A 14,603-nucleotide genomic window follows, 5' to 3' on the forward strand; every position below is an offset into this window, starting at 1 on the left:
CTGGAGCCACTGAGAGATTTCTCTTTAAGAGCTGATACTCATTCTCTCTCCCTCTCAACCTGTCTCAAACTCTCAATTGAATCTTTGATGCTGTTGATAAAAACTCACCTTTTTCCAACTCCACCTTTTTCCAACAAGCATATATAATTACATAATCACTTGGCCTTTATACTTCTTGAATGTCATTTCAATTTTAATAAGACATGATGTATACAAGTGGAAGGATTTGCTTCTACATTCTAACTACAGACTCAAACTGAAGGACCAAATTCTGAAAAAACCTGTTTCTAAAACTAATCTCTTTGAAAAGATGAAATTCTGCAAATTAAATCAAACATACATTCTAAAGCATCAGAACTAAGAGTTATCTTCTGTTTCTCTTTGAGAGCTATGCTATGTTAAAAATCTGTCTCTTAAAGTAAGTCTTCAAAAGCTTCAAGATAAATGCCAGAGTCCAGAAGAGCTCACCAGTAAAAAGATAGCAGGGATAAATAAGAATTGAGATCTTAGATTAACAAAATAGAAAGTGGAGAGACACAAATATTAGAAGCACAGGTTCAGTTCAGCTATGACAGCATGCAGAAACACATTTAAAACTTCAAAAAGTTCAATACCATGTTTAGGAATGGGTCCATTAGGAGAGACCACAAAAGTATAATACTAACAAGACATAGGATAGAATGTAACCATTAAAGGAGAGTGTGCAGGAAACTAAACGAGAAAAGGTCTTTTTTTTTTTTTCTTTTTTTTTTTTGAGACGGAGTCTCGCTCTGTCGCCCAGGCTGGAGTGCAGTGGCCGGATCTCAGCTCACTGCAAGCTCCGCCTCCCGGGTTCACGCCATTCTCCCGCCTCAGCCTCCCGAGTAGCTGGGACTACAGGCACCCGCCACCTCACCCAGCTAGTTTTTTGTATTTTTTTTAGTAGAGACGGGGTTTCACCGTGTTAGCCAGGATGGTCTGGATCTCCTGACCTCGTGATCCGCCCGTCTCGGCCTCCCAAAGTGCTGGGATTACAGGCTTGAGCCACTGTGCCCGGCCGAGAAAAGGTCTTAAGAGGAGTTTGGACCCTGGCATTACAGCCACATGCCTATTTTTTTCTTGGCCATTTTGGACTAATTTCATCCTCTGGGTTCTATAACATGACAAGCTACATGACAAAATCAGAGACATTTTTAAGCACCACAGGAAATATATTTTTCAGACTGCACAATTAGGAAAATATCACCTGTGATTGACTGTCATGATGTGCTAAGTCAAGCACGTGCCTTGAATGCCCAAGTGGCTGCTGTAGTTGACTGCTGTGGCAGTAACCATGACACAAAATACATGTGGACTGGATTATTTTAAGTTCACAAGTGCTTACAAAAAGAAAATGACAAATTTGAGTCCATTAATTCTCAACTCAAGCCATAGTGTGAGCACCAGAGCTTTCATGCCAAGTCTAAAAGCAGCTCTTATTTTTTGTGGCTACAAAGTTAGCACTGTTGAAACTCACATACAAAACTGTGTGACTTGCTGAATTACAAACAACAGTTGAATTTACAGTCTCTCCACACTTCTCATGTGAAAGTTAGGAAACTGGTAAAGAACGGGATTCTGAAATTTGGAAAGGAAACATCTGGTTGGACCTAATGAACATGAGTCCATCATACTTCAAAAAGACAAAAACAGAAAAAGAAAAAAAAATTAACATTCAAGGCAGCTTTAAAATAAACCCTCATTTTGAAAAGAATTAAGATTTATCCTACCCTTCTAGTAGGAGCCCATAAGAATGCCAACTTATATGTACAAGGAATGACAGAAATAGTCAAATATCATTTTGCAAGCCATTGCAAAATGAAAGTATTATTATTTTTAGAGACAGAGTCTTGTTCTGTTGTCCAGACTGGAGTACACTGGCACAACCATGGCTCACTGCCACCTTGAACTCCTGGGGTCAAGTGATCCTTCTTGCCTCAGACTCTTGAGTAGCTGGGACTACAGGTGTATGCCACCATGCTTGGTTACTTCTTTTTTTTTTTTTTTTTTTGAGACAGGGTCTTGCTATGTTGCCCAGGCTGGTCTTGAACACCTGGCCTCAAGCAACCCTCCCACCTCAGCCTTCCAACATGCTGCAATTATAGGCATAAACCACACTGCCTGGCCCATAATGAAATTATTGATTAAAGTAAGGATTATCTACTGGAATGTAAAATAATTAGGCTAAAGTCTGACAGGGAATTGAACATTCATAAAATAACAAGCTTCCATCACACAAACTACATTATATTACAAAGGAGGAAGGTGACTTTTAAAAATGGAAGGATCAGACTTTCATCCTAATCCAGTGGTCAACCCTAGCATCACTAACAGAAGGTCAACCGAATGCTGTATATATACTAAGACATAGCATCAAGTACCTATGATATATTCTATCCCAAAATGTTTAACTTTTAAAAACTAATCATCCAAGCCTCTCAGTTTTTCTCAATCAGGATCCTACGAAAGAATTACATTCTATAGGTTAAGTGTGGTGGTTCACGTTTGTAATCTCATCATTAGGGGAGGCCAAGGAGGGAGGATCATTTGAGACCAGGTTTGAGACCAGTCTGGGCAACATAGTGAGGCTCTATAGCTACAAAAAAGTTTATTGTATAAGAATTAAGTCCTTCAGAAAATTATCTGAGTGCCTATCTTCTTAATTATCCTAAGGGTGGTATATAGCTAGAACCATTATTAATGTAGAGGAAAGAATTCATTACATATAATGAAAGCTTTAGGTTTAATTCTCTTGAGGAATCCCTACTGAGAAGGGCTGCTTAGATACAACTTCCAATTAGAGTAAATACAGAGAAAAGAAAAACAAGCTAAATGAAACAAAGGAGAGACAATCAGAAAATCATAAAGGTAAGACAATTCTATAAAACGACTGGTACAATCTCTTCAACAAGTCATGTCATTTTAAAGAAGGAACAGGATGTGGGACTGTGACTAAGAACCTGATACAAGGCATAGTTATAGATTGGATATTCTTTGTAAAGAGTATCTTTTTTTCTTTCTCTCTTTTTGTTGAGACGGAGTCTCACTCTATCACCCAGGCTGGAGTGCGGTGGTGCAATCTCGGCTCACTGCAACCTCTGCCTCCTGGGTTTAAGCAATTCTCCTGCCTCAGCCTCCCAAGTAGCTGGGACTACAGTGCATGCCACCACACCCAGCTAATTTTTGTATTTTTAGAAGAGACAGGGTTTCACCATGTTGACAGGATGGTCTCGAGCTTCTGACCTTGTGATCTGCCAGCCTTGGCCTCCCAAAGTGCTGGGATTACAGGCATGAGCCACCAGGCCCGGCCTGTAAAGAATATCTTAGGACCAACTGGTGAAATGTGAATATGGTCTGGGTTTATCAGATGATATGAAAACTTAATAACATGAAAAGATAAGCAGAGGACTGAAAAAGCAAGATGCAGAAGAATAAGTAAAGTATAATTGCATTCGGGCTTAAAGTATCTGTATATATGTCCATAAAGAAGTATGTTCATAGAAGAAAGGGTTAACTGTATGATCTCCAGATGGTTTGAATGTAATTTGCTGTCCATATTTTCTAATTTTCCATAAAACGATTTCTTTAAAATAAATGGCTAAGTGAGAAACATATATTTAACTTAAAAGGATTATTTTATTTATTTATTTATTTATTTTGAGATGGAGTCTCCCTCTGTCGCCCAGACTGAAGCGCAGTGGTGCAATCTTGGCTCACTGCAACCTCCGCTTCCCAGGTTCAAGTGATTCTCCTGCCTCAGCCTCCTGACTAGCTGCGACTACAGGAGTGTGCCACCACACCTGGCTAATTTTTGTATTTTTAGTAGAGATGGGGTTTCACCATGTTGGCCAGGCTGGTCTCAAACTCCTGACCTCAAGTAATCCGCCTGCCTCAGCCTCCCAAAGTGCTGGGATTACAGGGGTCAGCCACCGCACCCAGCCCTCCAATGAATTTCTAATACAAAACTGAACACAATTTTTAACAGAATTTTAATTTTTTTCAAACAAAAAGATCTATGATCTTGCTGTACTGAAACACATCTCTGAAAAATAATTTACTATAGGTGAAGTATCCCTAATCCAAACTCCAAAATGCTCCAAAATCCAAAAGTTTTTCAGTGCCAACATAACGTTCAAACAAAATGCTCACTGGAGCATTTCAGATTAGGAATGCTGAACCAGTAAATATAATGAAAATATTCCAAAATTTAAAAAACTCAGAAATCCCAAATACTACTTTTTTTGCCCTTCCCTAAACACTTCTGGTCCCAAGCCAGAAGTGTTTGATAAGGGATATTCAAGCTGTATAACCACATTATTGAGAAAATTAAGCTGGACTATAAAGACCTATAAATGAGATATGGGCTAATCAATTTATTACCATGTACTTTAGGAACCAGTAAACATTTTCTATAAAGAACCAGATAAGGCTGGGGGCGGTGATTCAAGCCTGTAATCCCAGCACTTTGGGAGGCCAAGACGGGTGGATCACGAGGTCAGGAGATCGAGACCATCCTGGCTAACATGGTGAAACCCTGTCTCTACTAAAAAATACACAAAACTAGCCAGGCAAGGTGGCGGGTGCCTGTAGTCCCAGCTACTCGGGAGGCTGAGGCAGGAGAATGGCGTAAACCCGGGAGGCAGAGCTTGCAGTGAGCTGAGATCCAGTCACTGCGCTCCAGCCTGGGCGACAGAGCGAGAGCGAGACTCCATCTAAAAAAAAAAACCAGATAAATATTTTACACTTTGCAGGCCATATGGTCTCTGTGAAAAATACCCAATTATGCTGATATAGTCCAAAATAATAGACAGACAAAATATAACCAAATGGGCATAACTGTGTTCCAACAAAGCTTTATTTACAAAAAGAGGCAGCCAACCCATAAACTATAGATTTACCCACTCCTGCTCTAGAGTATTAAAAATGTCGAGTAACTGAAAGGAGCTTAATCACATCTAATTCTTTTAAAAATGTGTATTAGCTCATCCATAATGGGATACTCCTCAAAAGGTCAAGTAAAATCTTCTATCACCTCCCTCTCAAAATTTCAGTTCATCTTTAAGAGAGGATCCTTTCTTTTCTCTCTCACAATATACAAAAATCAAATCAAAATGGATTAAAGACTTAAATGCAAGATGTGAACTGTAAAACTACTACAAGAAAACATTAGGGAAATGCTGCAGGACATTGATCTGGGCAAAGATCTCTTAAGACATACCTAAAAATCAAAGGCAACCAAAGCAAAAACAGTCAAGGGATTACATCAAGCTACAACGCTTCTGCACAGCAAAAGAAACAATCAACCAAGTGAAGAGACAACCTACAGAATGGGAGGAAATATTTGCAAACTACCCATCGACAAGAGATTAATAACGACAATATATAAGGAACCCAAACAACTCAATAGCAAAAAAAAAAAAAAAAAAAGATAAAAAAATGGGCAAAAGATCAATAGCAAATGCTGGCAAGGATGCAGAGAAAAGGGAACGCTCTGGAATGTAAAGTAGTACAGTCATGAAAAACAGTATCAAAGTTCCTTAAAAGACTGAAAATAGTACTACCATATGATCTAGCAATCCCACTGCTGGATAAACACCCAGAAAAGAAACCAGAATATCAAGAAGATGTCTACAATCCCATGTTTACTGCAACACTATTCACAAGAGCCAAGATATGGAGTCAACTTAAGTACCTATCAATGGCTGAATGGATAAAAAAACAATGGTATAGGTGCACAGTGAAATATTCATTAGCCACAAAAAGAATAAAATCCTGTCATTTGCAGCAACATGGATGGAACTGTTAGACATTATGTTAAGTGAAATAAGCCAGGCACAGAAAGACAAATATCGCATGCTTTCACTGCTATGTTGGAGTGAAAAAAAAAAGGATCTCATAAAGGTGAAGAGTAGAATGATGGTGATCAGAGGCTAGGAAGGGTAATGGGGAAGGGAGGATGAAGAAGGGTTGATTAATGGGTACATAAATACAGCTGAATAGAAAGGATAAGTTATAGTGTTACACAGCACAAAAAAGTGACTATAGTTAATAATTTATTGAGTACTTCAAAATAGCCGAAAGAGAATACTTAGAATGTTCCCTACACAAAGAAATGATAAAGGTTTGAGGTGATGAATAGCTCAATTTGATCATCACCTGATTTGATCTGATCATCACATATTATATACTTGGATAAAAATAATACACTGGCTGGGCACAGTGGCTCACGCCTGTAATCCCAGAGCTTTGGGAGGCTGAGGCAGGCGGATCACTTGAGGTCAGGAGTTCGAGGCCAGCCTACGCAACATGAAGGGACACCATCTCTACAAAAAAAAAAAAACACAAACTTAGCTGGGCATGGTGGCGCACACCTGTAGTCCCAGTTACTCAAGAGGCTGAGGTGAGAGGTTCACTTGAGCCCAGGAGGGGAGGGTGCAGTGAGCTGAGATCATGCCACTGTACTACAGCCTGGGAGACAGAGACCCTGTTTCAAAAAATAAAAGTAACACATGTAACCCCACCAATATGTACCACTCTCATGTATCAATTAGAAAAAAAAAAAAAAGGAAGGATCCTTTCTTAGTAAAGTAGGTTTATACACACTTCCCTTTGTATGATCCTTTATTAACAGTCAACAGTTGGGAGCATTAAGCAGTAGAAGAGCACAAGATATATAATGAGATGGCCTTAGTTCAAATTCTGAATTAACAGTTGTGTAACTCTAAAGTCCATTTTTCATTCATAAAAGAGATAACGTCACCTTAGAGGATTATACAGAAACTTAAAAAGCATAGTTTCTGGGCCGGGCGCCGTGGCTCAAGCCTGTAATCCCAGCACTTTGGGAGGCCGAGACGGGCGGATCACGAGGTCAGGAGATCGAGACCACCCTGGCTAACACGGTGAAACCCCGTCTCTACTAAAAAAATACAAAAAACTAGCCGCGCGAGGTGGCGGGCGCCTGTAGTCCCAGCTACTCGGGAGGCTGAGGCAGGAGAATGGCGTAAACCCGGGAGGCGGAGCTTGCAGTGAGCTGAGATGCGGCCACTGCACTCCAGCCTGGGTGACAGAGCGAGACTCCGTCTCAAAAAAAAAAAAGCATAGTTTCTGAAAGTATGTTGTAATGGTAAGGTGTTACATAAATGCCAAAGCATCATCATTAAATTTTGCAAAGAAAGCTATTTCACAATAATGCAACTGGATTACAAAATAACCATCGTGGTTTTCTGTCTTTATGCAGCAACTTAGTATTTCAAACTTACTCACCAATAGAGATACTACTGTACTAGAGTAGAAGGCCAGATCTTCTATAATTTCTGTGCGCCGATTAGCTCCAATTCGTAAGGAACGACTATGTACTTCTTCAGGTAACACTGTAAGGATCTCCAGCAAAAAAGGCAAAGAAGTAACATCATTGCTGTATCTGCAAAAGAAAAAAGGGGAGATATGTTATTTATAGCCAGAAAATACACAATCACGTAAGATAACAGCCATCAGAGTAACTCACAACAAAAGCAGCATTCCCACCACTATTAAGGAGAGAAAAAAGATATAAACATAAATGTCCTCCACAATCAGTTAAGATTAAAAAAAGGACACAGTTTTTCAATGAAACATAGCCATTATAATGAATGTGATATCTATATGTCCTAACATGAAAAAATGTCCACAATGTAGTAAGTGAAAAACATGTATGAAACATATTGAATATGGGTGAACAAATACACAGATATTTGTACATTAAAATATATATGCACTTATTTATTTTAAAATGCATAAAGGAAACTCTACATAGCCAATTGTTAATAGTGGTTGCTTGTAAAATACAGGGTTAAGGGCCAGGTGTGCTGGCTCATGCTTATGATCCCAGCACTTTGGGAGGCCAAGGCAGGAGGATCACCTGAGCCCACAAGTTCAAGACCAGCCTGGGCATCACAGGGAGACCGTCTCTACATTAGAAATTTTTTAATTAGCCAGGCATGGTGGTGTGCATCTGTAATCCCAGCTACTTAGGAGACTGAAGCAGAAGGATCTCATGAGCCCAAGAGTTGCAGGTTCCAGTGAACCATGATCACACCACTGCACTTCAGCCTGGGTGACAGAGTGAGACCCTGTTTCAAAAACAATATATAGGCCGGGCGCGGTGGCTCAAGCCTGTAATCCCAGCACTTTGGGAGGCCGAGACGGGCGGATCACGAGGTCAGGAGATCGAGACCACCCTGGCTAACACGGTGAAACCCCGTCTCTACTAAAAAATACAAAAAACTAGCCGGGCGACGTGGCGGGCGCCTGTAGTCCCAGCTACTCAGGAGGCTGAGGCAGGAGAATGGCGTAAACCCGGGAGGCGGAGCTTGCAGTGAGCTGAGATGCCGCCACTGCACTCCAGCCTGGTGACAGAGGGCGGCTCCGTCTCAAAAAAAACAATAAAAACAAAAACTAAAACTAAACCAAGCCGGTCACGGTGGCTCAAGCCTGTAATCCCAGCACTTTGGGAGGCCGAGACGGGCGGATCACGAGGTCAGGAGATCGAGACCACCCTGGCTAACACGGTGAAACCCCGTCTCTACTAAAAAATACAAAAAACTAGCCGGGCGACGTGGCGGGCGCCTGTAGTCCCAGCTACTCAGGAGGCTGAGGCAGGAGAATGGCGTAAACCCAGGAGGCGGAGCTTGCAGTGAGCTGAGATCCAGCCACTGCATTCCAGCCTGGGCGGCAGAGCAAGACTCCGTCTCAAAAAAAACAATAATAATAAAAATAAAATAAATAAATAAAAAGTTATCCATAAAAGGCTGTAATGACACACTACATTGTAAGTAAAAAGTACATCTACTTTGTTCAAAAATAACTTCCCAACCAAATGCAAGCAAATATCAAGATTATCTTGCCAGGACCCAGAAGGAATACTTGTTCCAAAGTAACAAGTTCTGTGTGTCTAAAAAGAATACTGTCCCTCTGATAAACGTGAAACAAACCCCAATTAGTAAAAACATATATTCATAACAACTTCTCATTTAATACACTCTTAAATTCTGTATTTTTACAAAATGGCTGTCATGCCAGTTAGTGAGAGTGATCCACAAGGCAATAAAAGACTTTGCTGCAATTAATTCAAGAAGTGTGTGTTACATAAATTGCTAGTCTTTTACATCCCACACAATATATTTCAATAGTATTTAAAATTTTAGATAAGTTTCACTTAATCTAACAAAGGTTAATAATATAATTCTATGTTAAGAGTTCAGGGAAATAGTCAAATATCTAGCTATTGCCAACAAATTTCTCTGTGTAGGTTAATGGCAATTCCAAATGCTAATATACAGTCAATACAAATTACTTACTTTTCCACCAGTGTTTGCACACATCCCTTCCAGGAAGGCATCTGTAGGGCAAGATCTGCTATTGCTAAAGCCAGCTGAATAAGAGAGAATAAATGAAGACATATGAACAGAAATAGGGTTACAATAAATATTAATTGGGAAGCAAAGAAATTACATTTCTTCCAAACAATATAACAACTAAGACTAACTTCCCCTCCCCCATTTCTCCCAACCTTCAGTTATATGTATCTGATGTAAACTCTTCTGGGTTAGCTATAAATTGCTGAAATTTAAGAGTTAAGTGTTAAAAATTAAAAAAAAAAAAAACACACAGAAAAGAAGTTAAACAACAGAGTATGGACATTCCTCAAAATATATCAATATTTACTTTTATTTGGCAATACCACAGAACTTCACAGACATATAAATTATACTATGCCAAAGGTCAAAGCTACTAACAAAGTCAGACCTTTGACTCAGTTCTCAAATAATGGATTGCCATTTCCCTTCTCTTTCCATTTCTCATCTTGAAGACTTAAGCAATAGCCTCCTCTTCAAGGGCACTTCTATGCCAGGCAGAGGACACATGTAAGTATGTACTCACAGAAGCTTCCGGTTTTCCTATCTAATGTATTTCCCTGTCCAAGGGGGAAAAGGACAGATGCTCTAGTTCAACCTTTCATTCATGAGACCTTTACTAAAGCCAATCAGCCCAGAAAAGATTTCTTAAAAGGCAACTACCTAAACCTCTGACCTAGCATGCCTGTGAAAACATATACTCACCTTAACCACTTCTGGTATTAAGTTAGTTCAAAACCGAATGAACTCTAAGATTAATATAAAAGATTAAAAATTTCATTTTCTATCCACTTACAAGAATACAGCAGTACATCTGTAATGAAGTTAACATTACCTCACATGGCCTAGCAATATCAATTTAAATAATCCTGATAAATCCAAATGGCCATACAGATTTCTCTAATGAGAAGCACAGGATTTACCTGCGTTACAATGACAGGTGACAAATCTTTCAAGTTCTGGATATGGGTTAGCAATGAGTCCCGTAAAGAGGCATGAGAGTCTGTGGGGAGCTCATAAAATGAGGTCTGAATCTTCATTTTCATGGTCTGTGCAGCAAAATAGCATGATTCCACATCCTGTCGGATCTGTAACAACTGGTCTGAGATCTCCCATGCATGAACCTGAAAGCGTATTAGACAAAGATGTCTTAAAGAAGACTACTTTTCTAATTTTAATGCCACAATCTCAATACTTTATATATAAACATATTTAGACCAACGTATAAAGAAAGAAAAATCTGACAAGCTAAATTACCCAGTAATTCAGCCAACAGTTCAAAATACATTGTTGTATGCTCTGTTCAACAAAGTAATTACCTAAAATCTGACTAATTCTAGGAAGGCATGAGAACTATCAGTTAAATTAATAGATACAATCTTGTTGATTTGAATGACTGTGTGGGTGTCAAGAATATGAAGAAAAATGTCCCAAAAGTCTCCACTAAACTAAAATGTCACTGTATAATTTCCAGTCCTAATCTATGGTTGGATGTTTCTTCTCTTTTCTTGCTTAAAATAAAGCTTTGTTCACTCTAAGAATTGAATCCAGAAGCTGTTTTAATATATCTATAAATATAAGAATATATTTTATATTGGTCTCAGTAGCCCTACATTTCAATTATTAGTTCCTGATAAAACAGAAGAAAAACTATCTTGGCTCAAGTAAATATTTCACATCCTTCAGTTATTTTCTTTCTTTTTTTGGAGACAGAGTCCCGCTCTGTCACCCAGGCTGGAGTGCAGTGGCACAATCTAGGCTCACTGCAACCCCTGCCGCCTAGGTTCAAGTGATTCTCCTGCCTCAGCTTTCCGACTAGCTGGGATTACAGATGTGCACCACCACACCCAGCTAATATTTGTATTTTTAGTAGAGGCGAGGTTTCACCATGTTGGCCAGGCTGATCTTGAACTCCTGACATCAGGTGATCCTCCTGCCTCGGCTTCCCAAAGTGCTGGGATTACAGGCATGAGCCACCGTGCCTGGTCCCTTCAATTATTTTCTGATGAATTACTACTTGGCAAAGTGCTACACAGGCTACTGAAATCATTTTCAATGGAAAAATAAACTTATCTACAGACATAATAAAAAGAACCAAAGTATAAAATCTGGCCTGTAGTAGCTAGTCACAACTATAAAGGGGAGCCATATTTTGAAGACAACTTTGTAAACAAAATCGTGCAGTAGATTGTAGACAACTAATTAATTAGATTAATTCTAATCCAATTCTATGCTAAACAGCCTCTAGAAGAAGACTGATATGGACTGGCAATAATGGACTGAAAAAAATTTCAATCTCAATTCAGGAACAGTGTATATTGTAAAGAGAAGGGGTCAATTTTTTATGAAGACAGAGCTCTTCACAAGTAACACATAATCCCTTGTGTATCCTTCAAGATCTTTCCAAAGATAGATATGAAGCAAGTTAGATATAGAAACAGGTAGAATAAACGGCTTGTAAAAGTTCCTAAAGTAAATGGAAAATAAAGACCCTGAATTTCCTAATTACAGATTTACTGACATAAAACTTAGCTTTAGGCTGGGCGTGTGGCTCATGCCTATAATCTCAGCACTTTGGGAGACCAAAGGGGGAGGACTGTTTGAGCCCAGAAGTTTTGACACTGGCCTGGGCAACATGACAAGACCCCCATGCCTCTACAAAAAATTTAAAAAATGAGCTGGGGCCCGGCACAGTGGCTGACGCCTGTAATCTCACCACTTTGGGAGGCAGAGGCAAGCAGCTCACCTGAGGTCGGGAGTTCAAGACCAGCCTGGCCAACATGGTGAAACCCTGTCTGTACTAAAAATACAAAAACATTAGTCGGGTGTGGTGGCACTCTCCTGTAATCCTAGCTACTCAGGAGGCTGAGGCAGGAAAATAGCTTGAACTCAGGAGGCCGAGGTTGCAGTGAGCCGAGATTGCACCACTGTACTCCAGCCTGGGTGACAGAGTGACACTCTGTCTAAAAGAACTAAAAAATAAAAAATAAAAAATTAGCTGCACATGGTGGCATGCACCTGTGGTCCCAGCTACTTGGGATGCTGAGGCGAGAGCATTGCTTGAGCCCAGGCAACAGGCACCCTGTTTTTAAAAAAACCGCTCCTCCCACCCCCCACCAAAAAACCCCAACATTAGCTTTCGATGAAATAAGGGGTACAAAGCAAGCATGAGGTGTTAACTTCTTTACAGATATAGTATATTTTACTAATTTTTGTACTTTTTAGTCCAAGCATCGTGTCTCAAATGTATTCAACAAATGTTTAATGAATTAATGTAGTACTAATAGCACCAATTTTCCTTTCTCAAGTAAAAAATCTTCCAAAGTTTTTAGCCATTGATTAACCAGTAATCCAAGCATGCCTATGATTTAATATACCATCAGAATATCTTTACTTTGTTCACATTAATATCTTTTTATTTTTTGAGACAGGGTCTCACTCTGTCACCCAGGCTGGAGTGCAGTGGCACGATCTCAGCTCACTGCAGCCTCGACCTCCTGGGCTCAAGAGATCCTCTTGCCTCAGCCCCCTAGTAGTTGGAACTACAGGTGTCTGCTACCACACCCAGCTAATTTTTGTATTTTTTGTACAGATGGGGTTTCACCATGTTGCCCAGGCTGGTCTTGAACTCCTAAACTCAAGCGATCCTCCTGCCTTGGCCTCCCAAAGTGCTGGGATTCCAGGCGTGAGCTACCATGCCTAGCCAATATATTTTTAAATAGCAAAAAGATTCTACAAAGCTTTATACAATCTCCACAAATCCCTCATAAAAACAGAGCATTAGACAGCAACAAAATTAGGTGTTGTCTAGTTATCTCCAAGGGTATCTACAAGAACCCCAAAATATAAGTGGAAAGAGACAAGCCAGTGACATCTGTAAGATCTGTGTAGTTTTAGTCTCAGTAAATGTGGAAGCAGAGGCAAACAACATGGTGTCTAATGGACCTAAGAACAGAGAAACACCAAGAACCAATAGAGATTCACTAGAAAGTACAAGGAGCCAATCTGAGGATGGCAGTTGAAAATGGAGGAGGTTGAGCTGGGCACGGTGGCTCATGCCTGTAATCCCAGCACTTTGGGAGGCCGAGGCACACAGATCACCTGAGGTCAGGAGTTCAAGACCAGTCTGGCTAACATGGTGAAACCCCGTCTCTACTAAAATACAAAAATTAGCTGGGCATGGTGGCGGGTGCCTGTAATCCCAGCTACTCTGGAGGCTGAGATAGGAGAATCACTTGAACCCGGGAGACGGTGGTTGCAGTGAGCCGAGATCACACCACTGCACTCAGCCGCCCTCTGTCTCAAAAAAAAAAAGAAAATGGAGGAGGTTTTACCCAATCCAACAGCCAGTGAGTATAAGTGTGAAGAGGATGCCAACAGTTCAGCCTTTATAAAACCTTGAAACCAAACAGTAAGGAAAAGACCCCAACTGAGGAAAAACTGCTGTGAAAAAAAACCAAAATAATATAGGACAAGTATAATAGAGATGAAGGAAGAAAAGGTTGAAAGTATTATCCTTAATCAAACCTCCTTCTAGAAATTCAGAAAAACTAATTTCACAGAAAATAACCAACTGAGGTCAAATGTCACACATGGCTGAAAGAGAAAATAAGCAGAGTAACACCTTATGAGGAAAGAAGACCAGAAAAACAGGTTTAAAAACCTAGCCTATTATTTCAAAATGAGCTAAACAACATTAAGAAAATGATACAAGACATGGAAGAACAGAATTGGGAAGGAAAATTTCAGAAATGCGGTAAAAATCTCAGGAAAAAAACAGAAATTAAAGAAGAAAATCCCTTCAGAGATGAAGACTAGGAGGAATTTCACTGTGACTAAACACATCAGATAATGTCTTAAGAGAAACACATGAAAAGGAGTGTTTTTTTAAATAAAAAAAAAATTTTTAAAGATTCAAGAGGAAATGACAAATATTGAACAGAGGCAAAGATCTAACATCTAGACAACAGAGATCTGAAGAAGAAAATCAAAACAAGGAAACACAACAATTATCAAAAACTGTAATTCAAGAAAACGTTCCTAGTTGGGCAAGGCAGTTTACGCCTATAATCCCAGCATTTTAGGAGGCGGAGGTGGAACCCGCCTGAGCAACATAGCAAGATTCTGCCTTTACAAAAATTTAAAAAATTAGCTGGGTGTGGTGGTGTGTGCCTGTAGTCCTAGCTAGTAAGG

At 39.8% G+C, this 14,603-nt stretch overlaps 1 protein-coding gene across 3 annotated transcripts in view; it reads right to left on the bottom strand.

The window, feature by feature from the left end:
- The window catches only part of TNPO3 (transportin 3), a 100,713-nt gene that overhangs the window by 54,930 nt on the left and 31,180 nt on the right, over nucleotides 1-14,603 (bottom strand). For all 3 annotated transcript variants that reach the window (XM_011939576.1, XM_011939575.1, XM_011939577.1), the window contains 3 exons: nucleotides 10,334-10,534; nucleotides 9,354-9,427; nucleotides 7,282-7,438 (listed from right to left, as the gene is read on the bottom strand). In XM_011939576.1, coding sequence (XP_011794966.1) covers nucleotides 7,282-7,438; nucleotides 9,354-9,427; nucleotides 10,334-10,534 — 432 coding nt within the window. The remainder of the gene's footprint in view (nucleotides 1-7,281; nucleotides 7,439-9,353; nucleotides 9,428-10,333; nucleotides 10,535-14,603) is intronic.

This window comes from Colobus angolensis, unplaced genomic scaffold (assembly GCF_000951035.1).
Source record: "Colobus angolensis palliatus isolate OR3802 unplaced genomic scaffold, Cang.pa_1.0 Scaffold182, whole genome shotgun sequence".
NCBI classification, from domain to species: Eukaryota; Metazoa; Chordata; class Mammalia; order Primates; family Cercopithecidae; genus Colobus; species Colobus angolensis.